Below are 19,916 nucleotides of genomic sequence, written 5' to 3' on the forward strand. Positions count from 1 at the left end.
AGAAAGGGTGATAATTCTACAGCGGCGAGAGTGCTGTCTGTTCACGTGTCTGCTCACACAGACTGAGGGGAGGAGGGAGGAAAACAAACAGCAGTGAGTGCAGCAAGAGTGAAGGTGAAGGAGTCACTGTTGAGATAAGGAAAGGGCAGAGGCGAAAGTGTTATCTCCGTGCAGAAAGACCGTCGTGAATCAATACACACAAGTAAATTTGCAAAAAGATTTTAATAGGCATTGTTTTAATCATTCTTCGATCAATGTACAGCTTCTTTTTTTTCTTTTTTCTTATTCATTCTTGTCAAAGGTAAAACACATTTCTTGTGGTTGTCTTCAACACCAGTAAATGCTTTTCGCCCCGCTTCCCAAACCCCGTAACGTAAACCAACATTACAGAAGAGCACATTCTCTCATACACACTTGCATATTAAAGATCCTACAAACGACTCCTTTTACGGGTACGGAATTTCTAAATGCAACAAACTCGAGAAGCACGGACAAACACATTCTACATACATACGCACACAAATGTACACACGCACACACGCACACGCACACACACACACACACACGCACACGCACACACACATTCAATAACCGGCATGTATTATAAAGATACATTACAATGCAGACTCCTTTGTTTTCACAAGGGAGGAATGCTGCCCTTCCATCAACTGAGTCTGTGCATCCACAGTCGGTTTATGACAAGATATCAGCAACATAATCTGGTTAGCAGTGTCTGTTACATTGGAGTAGGGTTACTGAGAGTATGTCCCTACTGATCAGTCATAACCAATAACCCTCTCTTTTTGTCAGGCTGAATTACATCTGCCTATCTATCTATACAAGCAAAATGCTGCAGTAAAAATTCCACTGTTTAAAAAAAAGAATACAAAAATGGCGCAATAGCTTATTGAGCAAAGGCCTATAAATGCACATTAATAAATTAGATAGATAAATAATATACTTTAATGATAAAATAAATAAATTTGAAAAGTAAATAAATTCAAAAAGCACAACATTGTAATCTGATTAATGCCATCCTACGTTGTCCTGTATTACAATATAAAAAAAGTGAACTTCTCTTTATTTGCACATTCACACGTGTTTTTATTTTTTCTCTTTTCTCTTTTAAACAAAATGGCGGCAGCGTTACTTTGAGACTCAAAGCACAATTTCTCCTCAGGCACCTGCCGCACTCTGGCGGCTGTTTAGGGTCGTTTCCATGGTGACCGGGACTGCTGTAATGGCCATCAGCACTGATTGGCTGGGAACCGCTGAACTGGAAATGGAATTGATGGCGTTCTCTGGGAATAAATGGGAACTTGCTGCGCAGAGAGGTTTTTAAGAATTGTAAATTAGTGGTATTCTGAATGACTGCTGATTGCTGCGAGGAGAAAAGTTTGACATCCGAATATTCGACGCCAAGAGCTGAAGGTAAACGCATCGGGGGAAAAAACACATCTACCGCGTCTAAGTGCCGCCAAATTACTAGTCCGGGGTCTGTATTTTTCTAGGTTGTTAGGGTGTGAAGGCAGGAAACGCAGACAAAGGACTAGTTCTGAGAGGGCACTCGCCGTCCTCTAAGAAACGCGGGCTTTGCATCTGTAGCTCACAAAAGCCAGGGGCATTTTTGATGTCTGCAGAAAATGGGTTCTTGAAAAGGCTCGTGGATATCCTCACAAAGACTTGAGAAACACATGTGGCTCTTATAAACGCACCGGTGTGAAAACATTCTTCAATGTCCAGGATAACGGCAGCAGTTCTCATCACTGGCTGATCACATACATGTCCTGTATAGCCCAGGTAAGATCAGTACAGTTCCAGAGTCCAGCTTGCTCTTTACTACATCTACATTGAGTTCTATCCATCAGCATACTTCCGTGGTCCAAGGCCTAAAAATCCACTGCAAAGTCCACATTTCCTCAATGCGTATGGTCAAAAGACTTCCTCAAGTGTTTCTACATCCATGCTACAATAAGAGTGTGTAGTCTGCATCCGGCTCATTTAAGTCCACTTTCTTTACTCATTTTAAGCCTGATTCTGAATATTGGTTGTGGTCTCTATGTCGTGGCCAACGCACCTGCATGAAATGCCGTGGTATTCATACGACAACGCATGGAGTGTCAAAAATGCACCGGTGTAAATATGACAGCAAAAAAGGCCTCTCCTTTTTAAAAGTCTGGTGAAGTGAAGTTCAAGGTGTTTTTTTCTCTCTGTGTCCTTTTGATTGCGGTTCTGTTTCCGCCGCAACTTTATCTCCGTCTGTGTTTCTGCCAACTCTCTCACAACAATGACAACAATGTGGTGGACACAAAGCCCTTTGGACAAGGCGGTCCCAGCTTTGCATGAAGGCGTCACTTGGGGTGACGAGTCGCTAGGAAAAAAGGACGGCAAACACGAGCAGCATCGCCACGGTGAGAAGAAGGCGGTCCCGTGAGGCGCTGCTGCCACTGACGCTTTTCTCCAGTTTGGGAACTTCGGGGTTAAATTCATCTGCAGAGAAAAAGTCACAGAGAGAGAGAAGATGAGAAAGTGAGAAAAGAGAGGAACGTGAGTGTGAAAGAGCGAGAGAGACAGCGTGCGGCAGACAGAGGGAAACGAACCATTACTACATTATTAATTCATCAATCTAAAGGCAATGTGCGATGCACGCTAATTGTGCTTTAATATATGCAGAGAAAAAGACATGATGCAATTAACAAACCACCAATTATCATCAACACTGCTACATAAGGCCATTTCCCCAGTGGGATGAGAAATTAAAAACACTTTTATTTCTGATCTGGCTTTTTTTTTTGTCACGTACTCTTCTCACACTAATTATGTTTATATCCTTGTGGGATTTCAATCAAACCAAATTACTATGGCCTCGCCATTGATTAGACACAACAGAACATTAGCTGGAGGGGAGAAACGGAGAAAGAGCTGGGAGAACACATTTAGTAATATTCGGTAAAAAGTGGATTAAACGGAGCCATTATGCTCTGTCTCGACATAATGTTTCCCATTATATCTAAAGGGTTATTATAAAATAAATCAAATATAGCAAAAGGAACCAAACAGAGCGCACTATAGGAACAACCAGTGCCGGCTGCATTGAGATGTGAGGAAAAATAAAGTAATCCTAGTAAGCGCAAAAGAAAGCTGCACTTTGACAAATTGTGCCCAAACACTGACAACAATCTTGTGTGTGTCTATCAAAACCGCATTACTTTGACTTTATTATGTTGTCATCATGGTGCGTAAAAGTTGCAGCCGGCAGATCGTTTTTCCGACCAATCAAGAAATACATCAAATTGAGGAGGTAAGGTGTCTTCAAAAAAGCTGTTTGGCTGTGACGTTAAAGCCTCGCCTGGGGTTTGAGAAATATAATGGAGACAGTAACTGGTTACAAGTGGAAAACAGGAGATGTGATACGAGATAACAGATAGAGACGACAATCACACGACAGCTTGATGTTTGATGAATGTACGGAACGTTGTTGTTGTTGCTGTCTGAGAGTAAACCAATCCGGCCGCTACCGGTTTGTCCCGTTTGCGTGCGCCTCTGCGCCCACGTCAGAGTTGTTCTTAAGGAACACGAGGCCTCCGTCGGTGGCGATGACACACGACACTGAACTCGAACCAAACGCAGCCAGTGAAGAAGGCGAGAGGGGAAAGTGCAGCGCAGCCTTGCCTCAGGTGGAGCCATTCACAACCAGTGACCAGGAGAAGAGACGCCACCCGTCCCGGCAAAAATAAACAAACGCTCACTTATTTTCACACACGTGAGCACAGCTCCCTTTCCACCGCTGCATCGAGTCCGCTGTGAGCGGATTCGATTCGAGTGCCGGTGCCGACTGTATTTGTGGACGCGTGGAGAGCTTCGACAATCAGAAAGCTGCACCTCTTCAAAAAAAAAAAACCTCGCTATTTAAGGAGGCCGCCCTTGGAAGATGAATGTGGGGGACGTCGGGCGCCTCGGGCCCTAACATGTTATCAAAGGTCCTAACATCACAGCACAATTGTGGGATACACAGCAATCAATTTCGTGTGCAGGCTCGTCTGTTTGGGGTACAGCAGCACGCGGGGCAGCTCTCCTGTCCACGGTGAAGCGCCCGAGGCATTTACAGTGAGATAAGAAACATCAGCTCGAGACGGTCGATGAGTGGAGGAAGGCTGTCTGCTCCGATAAGTCCCCGCGCCAACGTCTCCACGACGATGATGCGGGAACTGCGTGAGGCGATGGACCCAGAGTGTATGGCTACAGCTCGCAGGTCAGTGGGGGAGGTGTGATAGCGTGAAGGGCATTCAACTGGCTAACACGTGCCTGGATGCCATCTTCCCTCACAGCTGCCTGGAGCTACTCCCAGAAAACAACTGAATTAACAACTAGAGTGTGATTTGCACCTGCCAACCGCTGTGGTCGCTTTCTTGTCAACTGAACATAACGTGGTGGATACATCACTCCTTACTAATTGGTTAGAACAAACCCCCCCCCCCCTCCCACACACACACACACACCCCAAAATGAACATGGCTCAGAGGCTGCACCAAAGGTGGTCCAACATGTGTTTTGAACCAGTGGTTTTGAACTGCTTTTACAGCTGCTGACCTTGCACAAATGAGACAAAAAAAAACGTCATTCTCAAAGAGCACCCCTAAGTGCGCTGCCGAGCAAATAGCGTCTCGGGTCTCATGTGCTGTTTCCGCGTATCAAAATGAGGTCATATGCATAAGTTTGGTTTGCTCATTGAAAAAACTGTCCAATCAACAAAGATCAGAGCTAATTAGCCTCTTCAGAGAGCTGGTGGTAATAATGTGAAGCACATTTATAAACTGTGTTCTTCTAATAGTTCATTTACCTCTTGCTCATGGTTTGGAATTTCCTCAACTTGGAAAGCACATTGTGCATATTGCATGAAGTGTTGCTCTATGAATAAGTATCATTGCAATTATTATTTTGCAGCACTGACAAATTGACAAATGATTTCCTCTCAGTCGCGTTTAAATTGTTGGCCCGAAGGTTGGAGGGATGCCTCTGCAACTCGTCAGTCAGGGTTTGTAGCTCGCCGTCTGAATATTTCATTTTTCTTTAGTGTCGGCCATTCTTCTGCCAAATGCAGAAAAAGGGCAAAATCGCACACTCTGGCTTTGCACTTTGCAAAACGTTGTTTGCTCTGTAATATTTCATGTATTGTTTGTAATATATACCCATTACTTTAGCCATATTGTATGTAATAGACCGATGATGTGCAATTCATGGTGCTATCAGCGGGCGCAATCCATCCTTTGTGACTTCGCCAGAGTGTCCAGACTGCATATGTGAGATAAGGTGTTTTGGTTTGCACCGTGCAACTCAAGTATATATCTTACGACATAACATAACAAGCCACTCAGAACAGATGAGTCTTGGGTGCCGGTGCCTATTGATGAGTCTTAAAATGATCTTTGTTGTTGTTGCATTTTCCGGTGCGCTACCTTATTTATATTGCAGGCTTTAACCATTCCACTGCTGCAGACACTTTATATAGGAGGACAGCGTTTAAGGGCATGTCGCAGCTGGAAGAATGCACAGCGTGTACGAAGCTTTGCTGCAGCAAACTATAAGGTTATGATTCATTCAAGCAGCAAGGCTGCCGTTCGCTATGAGATGCTCGACTATAGCGAGTCCCGGCTATTCTGCTATATAGAACAGATGTGTGTTTCAAAGGGTTCAGATCATTAAAATCATAAAAAAAGATGAATCAACTCGGTTCACATTTGAAAGATGATTCTGGTCTATTACAACCTGGGTCTTGTTGTTGTAGTGTATGCTACGCAGTGGGCTCACCAAAGTAATGGCTGAGATATGGAAATACTTTCTAATGGGACAACAGAGACGAGCCAGTCAGACGATCGGGCAGGTTGTAAACAAGCCAACAGCGTCTCATTTCACAAAAGTGATTCACTTGCACTGCTGGCGCACAGATTGCCAACGGTGGCAGCGTCTCGTTTCACAAATGATAAACTGTGATCATTACAGCTGACAGCTTGAGAAATATATGTTTTATTGTTGGCCTCTACTTCCAAGCGAGTTGGGCGGATCCGTGGATTTGTTTAAAGCATCTTACCGCACGTGTTTCTCGCCCTGTCGGACTTTAGCGCGCCGCCACGTCTCCAGATCGCAGCAACTGACGTAAAGCTATTAAGAGGAACTTTAATATTGTGTTGATTTGTGCGGTCCCTGTGGACAATTGCAGCAGCTTTTCCATGCGGCAAGAAATCTCTGGTGATCCTGCGTGATTTCATTAGATTTTGTGCGGCATCAGATCCGGTGGCCTTGACTACAAGCATTAAGAATAACAATATAGAAATAGCAAATCTGCTTATCTAGGTCATATAGAGGCATCCGTATTAAACCGAGACGGTTTCATTAGCAGTTCAAAGTTCCCCACAGTAACTTGAACAGCCTTGTTATTACCCATAGTTACAGAAAACAAGACCAGGATTATCCTCAACACACCCCGTTAAATAAGGGACGTGTGACGTAGCAGCACTGCTAATAATAAAGTAACGAGTCCCAACATATGTGGAGAGAGAGGGAGGGATGTGTTGATGCTTGATGTGGGCTGGTCTGGTCCTGAGGGTGAGTCAGAGAGTGGGTGTCCAGCGGTCAGCAGGGCCATCAGGTGTGTGTGTGTGTGTGTGTGTGTGTGTGTGTGTGTATGTACATGTGTGCATGAATCTGTGTGTCCTGATTGTTGTTATTCCGCCAAATGTATTCAGCAAAATGCATCATGAAGCTAGAGGCTATGCTTTTTTTTTATGATTCCCTGCCAGTGTGTGTGTGTTTCTCTTTTATATTAAGTTCTACGTAAGCCCGAGTTGCTGCTGAGCAATTCGCCCACCACTGAGCTTTTCTTTCTTCCTCTGCCCCCACTCTACTTCTTATCTCCTTTTCTGCCTGTTTCTCTCTCTCTCTCTCTCTCTCTCTCTCTCTCTCTCTCTCTCTCTCTCTCTCGCTGCCTTATCTGTCCCTCTTTCTGTCAGGCTTTCTCCCGCCCCATTTCTCTTTCACTGCCTCCTTCCTGTCTTTCATCCCACTGACTTTCTCTGTCTCACTGTGTCTCTCTCTCCCCCTGTCTGTCTCACTTTTCTGCCCTCTCACTCTCTCTCTCAAGGAACTCGTTGCCGATGGCTCAAGAGCTCTCTTCGCTCCGTCTCCGCTGGTCTCAGTTTCCATCTCAGGCAGGTCACACTCTCTTAGCCCTCGTCACAGACTGCCCACAGCTCCCAGAAACAAGCGCACTAAATGATTCCCGGCAGGAGGCTTTTGTGAGAAAGGAAAACAGAGGGTTTATGTCACCAATCAGCTGACAATTGACTTGCTCGCTGACATGCTTTCTCTTGGACCTTTCGTTCCTCACAAGACATCGACTGACCTTGTGGAGGTTTTTCTGTGTGTGTGTGTGTGTGTGTGTGTGTGTGTGTGTGTGTGTGTGTGTGTGTGTGTGTGTGTGTGTGTGTGTGTGTGTGTGTGTGTGTGTGTGTGTGTGTGTGTGTGTGTGTGTGCGTGCGTGCGTGCGTGTGTGCATGATTAATTGTAAGATTTTGTTTTTTGTTGGTAATTCCGGTTTAATTAAAACTTAACTTTGTATATCTGTTGTGTTGAGTATCGAATCAATCCAATCCAATATGCTTGTCTTTTCTAGTTTTCTCCAAATAAGTGATCTGTTTACCCTCACTTAGTGCAACTCATTAACATCTTTCTCCTTGATTGTTTTGGGACTAAGAACTGAGTAAGCGTCCTGTCATGACCAAATTTATGTAACAACGGAAATGCAGAATTGTAAAACAACGCTGACAAATGACTATGGAAATAAGACCCACATTGTAACACACCGGAGTTACTTGAAAGTTGCATAATAGATCATGGGTCTGCTGTTGGGTTAAGTGCCTTTGTTTGTTTCCATATGTGTGTTCTTACACAGAACATAAAGGGTTAACTCATCAACCAGCTATGGCCTGTGGATATTCTTTTGCTAAACATAAAATACATTAAAGAAACTAACACAGGTTTGGTGCTTTTCCACAATGATTGGGACACAAATCAAGCTTTGCAGTCACAGACAAATATTGATCCGCATCTGGCAATTGGCTGCTGTTGCATTTTCACTCACCGATGTTGTGTATTTTGATGTTTGGCCTGACTGTGTAGTCGGGAGAGGTCTGACTAGAGTCATCGTCTGCCTGGGAAACTGAGACACACACCACAGATACACACAAAGACAGAAAAGACCGCAGGGGGAGAAATACAAAGCAGAGGATGGAGAGAAGGGGAGAGACAGGGAGAGAAAAGACGTCATTAAAATGACAAGACTGGGTGAAATGTGCATTTTCAGGCACCACTAAATTGTGTACGGATATAGAAGAACGGGGAGCAGTGACAGAACCCTGTCACCGAGCAAGCATGAAGAAATCCTGGACTGAGGACCCAGACTTCCATCTGAAGATGAAAAGCATTTGGAACCGAAGGACAGAAAACATTTCCACATTTGCCGATCGTCTAGACAGAGAATTACATTCAGACCGCATTGCCAAATTATCCATGAATGGAAGATGTGTGGGTTTGAATGCATCTTCTTTTTCTTTAGTTTTTTTTACTAAATATGTGCATTTGTGTGAGGCTGTGATTCTGATGCACAGTTCGGAGGATGAAATAGAATTTACAAAGAAAGCTTGTGGCAATCAAGTTGCAGCTCTTTGCAGATGTAAAGCATGAATATTCCCATCTCTTTCTTGGAAGGGTTAAGGGGGGAGACACGCAGAGAAAAATGAGAGCGCTCTGGAGGCGGCTGAAACCAACATCTTCTTGATAGCAAGCTGTTAAAATGACCTTGCTGAGTAAAGGTTGTGGATTGTAAACTGACTAAATACACACATCGCCATTCATGCACACACACACATTAAAAAGATTTACGGTTAGAAAACTGCCATGTGCAGACGCACACACACACACGAGCTCGAACGCCTACACAGATGCACAGAAACACGCACAGAAGCAAACCGAGGGGTGGTGGACACATCAATAGATTAGCCGTGACACTGGGATGGGGGCGCGGGAGGGGGGGGGAGGGGGGGTGTTAAGGTGATGTGTACACAGGGGCTGACACTGGCCTGAGTGTTGGATGTATTAGTGCTGACAAGGTTAGAGAAGAGGGGGAGGCTTTCGGCACCGGGCTCCCTGATCAAAGGCCTGCAGGGGGAGAGAAGGCTACCAGAGTAAAAATAACACACACACACACACACACACATACACACACACACACACACATACAGTACACACAGGAAGAGAGAAGAGGAGAGAAGAGAGCTAGAGAAGAGAGGGATGGGGAGTAGAGGAAAGCTGAATCTTGCAGCTGAGTCAGTTTCCGTGCTTTACATCTTTTCGTATGGCTTCATGGGAGCATGGCGTTCACAGAGAGAGATAGAGCATTATTGAAACGGCACTGAGACAGAGAATAACATTAAGCCGTCATCAAAACCCCGGCAGTAAAAGCCTCTCCTCTCTCTCCGAGACCAGACTGCCAGATCTTAGTTCTTCCGTCTCCCTGTCTGTTTCTCTGGAGGCTCGGGCGATACAAAGAGATACGAGGGGAGAAGAAAGTGGAGATGAAATGACGCGGGAAGAGAGGAAAATGGTTTGAAAGGAGGTAAGACCGGGCGGTTTCCTCTCACCGGTGGAGCAGCAGACGTAGACCCTCAGTCTCAGGCAGCTGTGGCCGTGATGGTGGGTGGGCGTGGCTGAAACGGAGAGAGCAAACACACACATGTCAACCTTGTGCCCTCTGCAGGACAATCAGCTGTGCAAACTGAAGCTCTGCTGAACTTCCAGAATCTATAACATGTGGCTGACAGCAGCTGAGGACACGATATTAAAATACTGGATGCTCAGCACTCTCAGACATTTTCCCTCCGTCACAGTGAACTGCCGTCCACCCGCCTGACTCACAGATGTAGTAGTACTCCTGGCCCACGTTGAACTCGTAGCCCAGCGAGAAGGCGCTGTAGCGCTGGAACTTCTCAGAGAACTTGATGGCGGCGTGAGGCGCGTGCGGCCGGTTGCACTCCCAGCGCTTGAAGCCCAGCTGGGGGTCGCAGGTGTGGTAGCCGCGGTAGCTGACCATGTAGAGGATGTACTGCTCGGCCACGGTGCGCTCCAACGTCCCGCGCTGGCTGGTGTTGTAGTGCGGGCAGTAGATGTCCAGGTAGTCATTGACGCTGACCTGCACCGTGTATCCTTCCCTCCGCAGTCTGAATGAAGAAAAGGAGAGAAAGACAGCAATGGTGATAAGAAACGATAGGGCCCCAAACAATAAACAGTTTTCATTATCTGGTAAAAAAAAAAAAAAAGGTTTGGAGCCTAGTCATCAGCCTGAGGTTGCCAGGCAATAGTCCCGCACAGAACACCTCATAAAACTGAAACTCGCTGTGGACCCACAAGGTATCGCAGGCTGTAGCTGCCTCAGAGATGGAGTGAAGATACAGTTATCATTATGAAACTAGACGACCTGATGAATCCATTCATACCATAGGTTTTGCTAGCTTGTCGAGAAGGGACTCCAAATTTAGGCGATTTTCATTTTTTCAGTCTCCCCTTTACAGACTTTATGATAATACCATGCAGTTTTGGTATTTGAATGTTTCTGCATACTGGGGTCCCTAAACAGTCTTGGAATTGCATAAATCGGGTTTGACTGGAAAGCTGAGTCCCGTGAGGATCCAATGAGCCCATTTGTATTCATGCGTGATGATGTTAGTCACCATAGTGCCATTTCACATAGTGAGCCTGTTTATTTTTAAATTCACGTCACTGTATAAAATGACCTGTTATGACCTCCAGGATAATCACAGCCTCGTGAAACATTACTACCACCAACGACAGACCTCTGCCCTTCAGATATCGTCATACTGACGATGTGGGGGTATCCGGGCAGATTACAAAACAGAGGTGCTCACCATCCAATCGCAGAAAAAGGGATTTTAGATCATTTCTATCAACTTGAATATATGAAATCCAAATCCCACCAAATCTGTGTCACAGATGGTATCAACCAAAAGATTGCAGCAACAGCTTTTAAGATATAATACCACATGGTCACCATATACTATCATCATAATGTTCTACGACCTTGCACACATTTAATTGTTTGTTTATTTCTGATTAGAACAACTTGACACACACTTCTGAGCTGCATTTTATATAATGTTCTGGTTCTCAGCTTCCAGGTGTGGTGCACCACTTCATAGTGTTGACCTCCATAAACATCCCCTGTCTCCCCCTAAAAAAGACTGAATCAGGTCGATGTGGCCGGGAGCTATGAAAATTATGTATATCTTCTCTTGGCAGTAAAAGCAAATAAGATAATTTCCCAAAATGTGAAACTATTCTTTTAATTATGAATCAATTATGTTTACAATTAAAAGAGCAGGATTAAGGATTTTAGGATTTAGAAGCATCAAATCAGGAGGTTATAAAGATTGCATCCAAGTGAATATCTCTCCCTTTCAAAGCCTGTGGGAGATAAACGGCTCATTCTGGTTACAAAAACAACAATTCTTAGTTCCAGGTGATTATACACACAAATGCTATGAATAACATTATGAATAATATATTCAATGTCAGCCAATAAATCCCCTTAAATCCTAGACCAGAGCCCAAGATGATGTCAGTCTGAAACCCAGAAATGTAATTTACAAAGTGAAAAAAAGCAAAACAAAGAGGCCAGAGAGCAACAGACTTTTCTCTCAGTGCACATCCCCCCACCCCCCCCCCCCCCCCCTGCATATAACAACCCACATTTCCTCACTAAACGCCTGGTGGCGAGTGCTGAGAACGGTGCTGAGAATGATAATCTGCACTCCTGTCTTCCCCCCTGAGCCGACCACAAGCCGGGTCATTGAGGCGGAAGGAGATCCTGTCAGTGGCGATGTATGCTCCGGCCACAGGGGAACCGGCCTGCACGCGCTATGATGGCCAGAGCTCCCCTGGCAAACGCCGCTGATGGACGACTATGGTGAGGAAGGCCACTCTGAGGTTGTGTGTGTGTGTGTGTGTGTGTGTGTGCATGTGTGTGTCTGTGTGTGTGTGATGTACACAACAGTGCAGTAACCCTGATTCAAGACTCCACACTGAACAACTGAGATGATGATGTGATATGATTTCGCATTCGGCTGCCACGCTGTGATCTTCACTGTTTGTAATACTAAGTATACACTTATTATGTAAATTACACAATCTGTAATTAGACAAAGTAGAAGTCATTAGAAGGGCTCCTGCAGGTGAGCTGATGAGATGGGAATTGTCCTTGGCTGCAGCGATGTGTAACGCATCAACTGCCGCTGTAATGACTCCTTTCCACCACTAGGTGGAGGTATTGGGCCGTCTTGTGTTTTAAAAGCAAACCTCCGCACTTTCTTCCTCTCCTAGTTGGCTCCTTTCTTACACATTTTATGTTACACACAAAAAGGAGAGCACACACATACACGCAACAATACCTCCCGATGTATGCGTTGTTCCCCCCACACCCACGCGCAAACACGCACGCACACACACACACACACACACACACACACACACACACACACACACACACACCCACACACTCCCACACACATAAAGCGGCTCACACTTGCATACCTTATAGGTCAGGCCTCCAGAGAGATTATTATTCAATTACAAAATGTGGATCAGAAATGTCATAACACCTCTCTCTCTCTCTCTCTCTCTTTTTCCATCTCGCCATCTTTCTCGCTGTGGCATTGCATCGGTTTCTTTTTCTTTCCTGGATCCTCTCCTCCGCTCCCATCCTCCTCTCATCCGCACCCCTTCCCTTCGTTTACACAGGCAGATGAATATCAGTTTTCTTAACCACTGTTCTTTTTGGGGCCATCAATCTTATCTGTGCTTTCTCTCCCCGCTACTCAGATGTGAGATGACAGACTTTTGTCTTGCAGTGTTGCGGGTAGAGACAACACAGCTATGCTTCAAAGGAACTATATTTAGAGAGGGGGGTTGGTGGTGGAGGAGGGGAGGAAGTTTGAGATGGGGGGGGGGGGGAGAGATAAAGCAGTACAATGGGTGTGGGATAGAGAGAATGGTAAGCAGATAGACCGAAGATGAAAGTGAAGTGTGAGAAAGAGGCTGTGTTGAATATGAAAACATGCCGCGAGGAGAATCCTGGATGCGTGTGGCGTGTAAAAAGTCGGAGAGTGATGCAGTCATTGAGAAATAGGTGAGAGGACGTCGGCAAGCGAGAGGAAGGTGCAAGGAAGCAAGAGCAGGAGATGTTGGAGCACTCGATAGTATTTCAGGACAAAGAGCTGCTGGGTGCTACTGAGTCAGGAAATGCAGTCAACCCACAGTGATGCATGTGTTCAGGATGTAGTTGTTGTCCATGAGAGGCTACTGAAATGGACACTTTATTTGGTGCATTCATGTGGCTTGTTTGTCCGAGGTGGGGGTGAATCTAGGACTGCAATGATTAGTTTCTTTATCAATATATATATCTTTTTTTGATTAATCTATTGATCGTTTACTCTTTGAAATGTCAGGAAGTGGTAAAAGAATAGAGTAAGGACAGAAAAAAGAAGAAAATCCTCACATTTGAGCATCCAACTTGGGATTTGGTTTTTCATCTTTGCTTGTTAAATTACTTCGATAATAACCAGTAATCGATCGTCAAAGTTGTTGGGACCGATTGTTTCAACCCAGATAAACATGCGACCCTGTTACTTCACTGCTCACTGTTTCGGTTATCACTTCGCCTCAGCAGACGTACACACAGCAGGAGGATCATGCGTTACGATTGTAAAGTCAGCCAAAGAAGAAGCAGGAGGAGGAGGAGGAGGAGAAGCAGGAGGTGGGCGCCGTTATATAAGGAGTCCACTTAGTGGCACAAGACAGAAAGGTTGCAGGGCAGAGAGGGACGGAGGGAGAGAGCAGAAACAGTGGAAGGGGATGAGGGGAGATTTAATACCTTACGGTGGTGGGGAGGGGGGGGGGGCTGAGGAAGGAAAATGCGTAGAACGATGACAACAAAGAGAGAGGTGCAGAAAGGGAGGCAGAGGCCATGACAGAGACATAGTGCTCCCCGGAGATGAACATATATGTGGTAAAAGCGCCTGAAAAAATAAACATATTAAAAAAAAAAGAGCGATGGCTCTCATTCTCTCGTTGTCTCTCGGTTCTCCCCCCCCCCCCCCGCTCGCCCCTCTCTCCAACTCTCTTCCCCTCTTTCCGCTGTGCATTGTCTCTGCGACGGTTTTGCTGTCTCATCATCATTTTCCTACGAGTGGGAGTGCACAGCTAGTTAGTGAAGGCTGCACGAGCTGCATGGTGAGGACTGCCAGGGGAGGCAGATAGCTTGGGGGGGGGGGGGAGACAAAGATAGCACTTTTCACATCTGCACTAAAAAGAGCTCTTTGGAGAATACAGCCGGTATCAATAAATAACAATGTTGAGGTGTTGAGGTATAGCGCTGCAGCTAAAGACATTTAAAAAAACTGGACAGAAACAGAGCTACAGGAAATCTATAATCTAAAAAAAACCTACCATAAAGAGTCCTTTGTAAATAACAAAAGTGAGGTATTAGGAGGAATTATTTCCCTCAATTTCACTCCATTTTTTGTTTTGCTTTACTTAATACAGAAACAAAACCATGCCATTTGTCTGAATAATAATGTTGCGAGATAGCATCAAAGCAGAGGAATAAGCCCTACTGACTTTCAAGGAATATAACAGCAGTGGAATAGTTTTTTCTTCTTCTTTGTTTTCTCACTGACGTGAATGGATATGAAGAGTCTCAACCCACCAAGGTATTCTTCACAGTCTGCAGGTAGTGCTGTTTGTTCTGCTGCAGCTTCGCCCCACATTACTGCCAGAGGCTCCAACGGTTTTCAAAAAATCCATTAAAAACAGCTGGAAGAGACAAGTTGTTGCTTCTGACAAACATCGTCCAACCTCGCAGTGGAAAAGACAGTAATGACTTCTGACTGTAGAAAACAAACTAAACACGTGTGGGTTTCAACTCTTCAGGTATTAAAAGGAATACTTCACCCCGAAAAAAAAAAAGATTTGTATATAACTCGCCTCCAGTTACATTGAATTCTTGAAGAACATTTAGTTTTTTCTCCCATTAATCTTGATGACTGTGGGTCAGTGGTTAGCAGGTCCGTCTTTCAATCAGGGGGTTGGCGGTTCAATCCCCGCCCTAGTCAATGTGTCCTTGAGCAAGACACTTAACCCTGAGTTGTTCCCTGTAGCTGTGTCTACAGTGTATGAATGTAACATGATTGTAAGTCGCTTTGGATAAAAGCGTCAGCTAAATGACATGTAAAAAAAAATGACATGGAATCCAAATAACTGCGGGACACGTTTAACAATAATATCCGTTTAACTCTTAAACAAGCCGTGCAGTTTAATCGCGTCTTGTTTATCCAACACTTGTACACTTGAACTGCCTGGCGTGCGTCCATATATGTTTGTGCCAAGGAGTTTTAAATAGTAAGGTATAGCAATAGGTACTGTACATATCCTGTATATGACTCCAGTAGTTTCCTTTGCAAATGCACATACCAGCAACTTTTAGAGGCTTGGTTTTATCGAACAATATCATAGCTGCTAGGAAATGAAAGCCAGATAACTGTTGAAATGTGTTTTTTTTATTTCTTTTACCTCCCACACTTTTCAAAACTTTTATTTGGCCAGATTTTCCTTCCAAAAGATATAAAAGATGTGTCCTCCAACTTTCTTTGTGTGCTTTTTTTTCTGTGTCAAATCAGCCCCATGGAGTCCACATTCAATTAAAAGAATCAAGAAAGTCATTTCGGTCTAATCCATTAGTACAAGGTGTTTTTTGATGTCTGCATTCTCCGTCATTAACGCTTTCCAAGAAGGCTGCCATGAAAAAATCAGTTCATTAAACTTTTTTTATTAATGCAATCATGTCAGATGGAGTGGTTGCTGTGCACCTCCGCAGCGTCTGGTGATGTTTGCGGGGTTGTGGAAGCTGCTCTCAGTACAGATGAGGTCAGCGTGGCGTCATCATTGATGACCTTACAGACACACTCTCCGGGGTAATCAACACCAGCCTCGTCAGGAGGATAAACTACCGATGTGCGAAATGGCGTGACTTAAACCACCAATCGTCTGTTTACCGCCGGCAGGACTCCTCCAAGGGACAAGCTGTGCTCCGCTGTTTTTCTCTGTACCTCAGCACCTAAACTCATTACTTGTGCACGCACAGACATCCATCAGACACACGCACACACACACACACACACAAGATCACAACATCTCCTGTGAGTCGTCACTGATTGAGTTAACGCCGCAATTAACGGCCCGGTTTACAGTGTTTTCGATCCAAAATGGAGGATTGAAGGGGAAACAAGTGCTGAGCCAGTCTGTGAGAAGAGGCGAAACGCTGCAACTCTCTTCTTTTACTATTAGACCACAGGGAGTCATCCACCAGTTCCCTCCTCAACCTCTGTCCACTCTAATCTCAGAGAAATTGAGGAACATTACCTTTTTTATATTTACCCATTCCCGTATAAACCTCCCCACGGCTCATTCCCCGGCTCTGCAGCTTTGCTGCCCTCGTTCCAGAAGCTGCGCCACAGTCCTTTCCTGGCCTTTATCTCATTCGGGGAAGCTTCGCAATAATGGTTTCCAGCATTTACCGACACCCGCATCGTGGGAGCTATCCCACACATCTACATCACCTGCAACATAGAGTCCTGCTGCAGAAATTACAAGTCTTGCTCAAGGACACCTTGACCGCAATTACCTTTTTCAAGGCGGTCACCTTTACAGCAGGCCCAGGGTGGAAAAGAATGATTGTTAAAAAAATGCATCTCATTTGCCATTATGCTCAAACAGCAACGTTTTCAAGTGAATGGATCCCTTCAGTAACTAACACCTTTTGTGTCGACGTCGTGACATTTGCTCTGCGTGCCAACAGCAACGCGGTGAGATGACTTCATGTGCGCGGCGTTTAAAGGCTCAATTGCTGCTGTTGTTTGAACGTGCAGAAAGGTATGGATTTCAGCTTGAAAAGAGATATTTTATTGATCTCCCCATAAGCGAATTCTCTTTGCTCTCCTCTCTCGGTGGGAGGTCACGGTGCAGCCTCAGCTAAAGAAACAGCATCTCGCAGCGCGGGGCCGTTCTTGCCGACACAGTTGCTGAGGAATGGATCTTTCCGTTAAAGAACGGACCACCTGCTCACTATTCCACACTGCAGTTCAGTTGCAAGGTGTCTCCGTCTCCCCCAGTCTCGCTCCGGGCGTGCCTTTAGTGAAGTGGGTGGGAAGGAGCTGGAGGGACCCGTTCAGAAATGTAAAGTATTAGCCAACTTATCTGAGGCAGATGCATGAGAGGGGCCATGCTGTGTCACATATTAAGGAACACAGCCTTTCTGGCAGCACTCCATGATTTATATTCTAAGCTGGGGGGGGGGAGATGATGCAGAGGTGAGTCAGGACTCCACTCAGCTGGTGGTTAAATCCCCATTGACCACAAATAGACACAACGTTCTGAATCTGGGGGGTTTACAGCCCTCCATAAGGGTCACCAGATGAAGAACAAGCGACTCAGAATCAAAAAGTGTCCAGTATTTTTGTTCCGTTATTCAATGCATCCGTTTGATCAGAAATCCCGATCACAATCTTTCACAAATATGCTTCATATTGCTTCGTCTGACCGGCAGTGAAACCTAAAATACTTTAATTGGCACAATTGTCGCTCTACTATGTGATACACAAAGTTATATTAGTTACATATGTATGCTGAAATGCATCTTTCCTAAATATACTGAGAGTGGTTACCTCGACAAGCCCTGGAAAGAAAACCGTATGAGATCATGCGGTTGAATCGCTTCAAAGAGACGTCGACCTGTTGAAAAGGAGTCTGGAGACATCGACGCAAAGAGCACTTTGTGTTTGCTCGTTGGCTCAATGGGCATCCTTATTGAAATTGTTGCAGTGAGGGAAACAAAGCTGATCATGATCACCATAATCACACCATGCCACAGCGCCAACCTCTGATTAAATCACTTGCAAAGCATTATGGGTTGCTGCCTGCTCGTTCAGAGGAAATATGATCTGGCATGAATTCCATTGATTAATCTATGTGGCTTAAACTGCTCTTTACTTTCTAGACATCCACAGAGGGAAGTTTAAATATCAAACAGAAATATGGATGACAATGTGAATATTAAACCGTGGCTCTCCTCCAACTAGACTCTGCATAAAATAAATGTATAAGTGGCCTTTTTCCCCCTTCTTTTTATTACAGTGAATCGTTTCCAAGGAGCACTTGGGAATATTTTATTGGCTGTAGTTGGCTCCTGTTTTTTGGGCTTTGCATTGGTGTGGCGACTCGGACTGGCACTCGTATCCAGCAATTAAACTAATTATTTTCATGGCTATGGTTAATTAATAGCTTTGAAAATATTATATATATATATATATATATATATATATATATATATATATATATATATGCGCCATGGTCCAAAAATCTAGTCATATAGAAATCTGAGTTACAAAAAAGGATGTATTACACACGCACGCACACACACACACACACAGAGCTTGTGATTGGGCTATATCCTGCGACAAGCCGCGATAACAAGGGTCCACCTCTCTCGAGGTGAGGCTCTATTTGTACCTCGGTATTAACGGCTCCACATCTGCTCTATCTGTGAGCTCATTGCTCATTTACTGCCTCCTCCCGCTCGTTCACTATTTATCCAGCCTCCTGAGATCCTGGAAAGCACAACTCATTCTCCTTCATCCAACAGGGCCTGTAAAGGTCCAGCATTCAGACATATAATGGACCGTACCAACCCGGTATACTCCAAACTCAATTTAATTTGGGGTTTACTGTTCTTTAAATCAAAAAGGATAGACGTTTTATTCCAAAATGGGTTTTTTTCCATCCCTTTGTCTCTTTTTTGCAGATCTTCAAAATGTTGTACCTTTAATTAAATCAAACCCTTTTTTAGAATGAATTCAATCGGCAAAGCACTGATTAAAAAACTAATAAAATCAGTCACATTTCTTTCAAAGCAAAAGTAATTTCAAAACCATATTTGATATAATCCAATCAATGGGTGCTAATTTATGTATCATAATAGTGTATAAGAATAATGAGTTATTACATTTTATATTATAACAATTATGTAAACACACAAGGGCAACTGGTAATTCATTCTTTTATTCTTTCTAACTTTGCTCAAATATACTATTTTTACGAAAAAGTCTCAGAGGTTCTTCATTCTCAGTGACAAGTTATACAAATAATAGAAATGTTGCCTGTTACATAAATGAAATGGGTAGGCTTTTGTCTCAGAAAAATTAACCAATTTCAAAAATAAATTGTACACAAAATAACCCTGTAAAAGAGTTTTTTTGAGGGATATCTCAACAAATCAACCAATAACGCTGGACTCCGGTTAGGATCAATTCAGAATCGTAAAAGATAAGAATCTCAATCCTTACATGAATTCTTTCTGTCTGCTATTCTGCTAAACACCTTCTCCGAATGGATCTCATGCCCATACGGTGCCTGCTGCAGTAAGGAGTGGAAAACAGTGTAAGTATAAATCCAGAAAGCGATGAATCATGTGCAAATTAGACAATAAAAATAGTGTAAAACTGGCAAAAAGAGATTAATTAAAAAAAGCTTCACAACCTTAATCAAGGACACAGCCTGCTCGCACATTCTCTAATTAATCTGCGACACTACATTCTTAGAGTAGCTGAAATGACACTGAAGCTGGACAATCGACATTAACGATCAATATCTGTTCCCCGGGAATTGATTCTGACCGGAGGTGCGGACACATTGTGGCAATCAAAGCCAAATGTTGCCCCCTCTTTGCCACAGACCGGACA

The 19,916-nt window shown here is 44.3% G+C and overlaps 1 protein-coding gene across 1 annotated transcript in view; it reads right to left on the bottom strand.

Annotated features, from left to right (window-relative positions):
• Positions 1–287: 287 nt before the first annotated feature.
• Positions 288–19,916, bottom strand: part of efna3a (ephrin-A3a) — a 57,679-nt gene continuing 38,050 nt past the window's right edge. Inside the window, exons 2-5 of the mRNA XM_034545297.1 lie at positions 9,970–10,271; positions 9,696–9,761; positions 8,138–8,215; positions 288–2,490 (exon numbers count right to left, since the gene is read on the bottom strand). Coding sequence (XP_034401188.1) covers positions 2,372–2,490; positions 8,138–8,215; positions 9,696–9,761; positions 9,970–10,271 — 565 coding nt within the window. The 3' untranslated portion in view covers positions 288–2,371. The remainder of the gene's footprint in view (positions 2,491–8,137; positions 8,216–9,695; positions 9,762–9,969; positions 10,272–19,916) is intronic.

This window comes from Cyclopterus lumpus, chromosome 11 (genome assembly GCF_009769545.1).
Source record: "Cyclopterus lumpus isolate fCycLum1 chromosome 11, fCycLum1.pri, whole genome shotgun sequence".
NCBI lineage: Eukaryota > Metazoa > Chordata > Actinopteri > Perciformes > Cyclopteridae > Cyclopterus > Cyclopterus lumpus.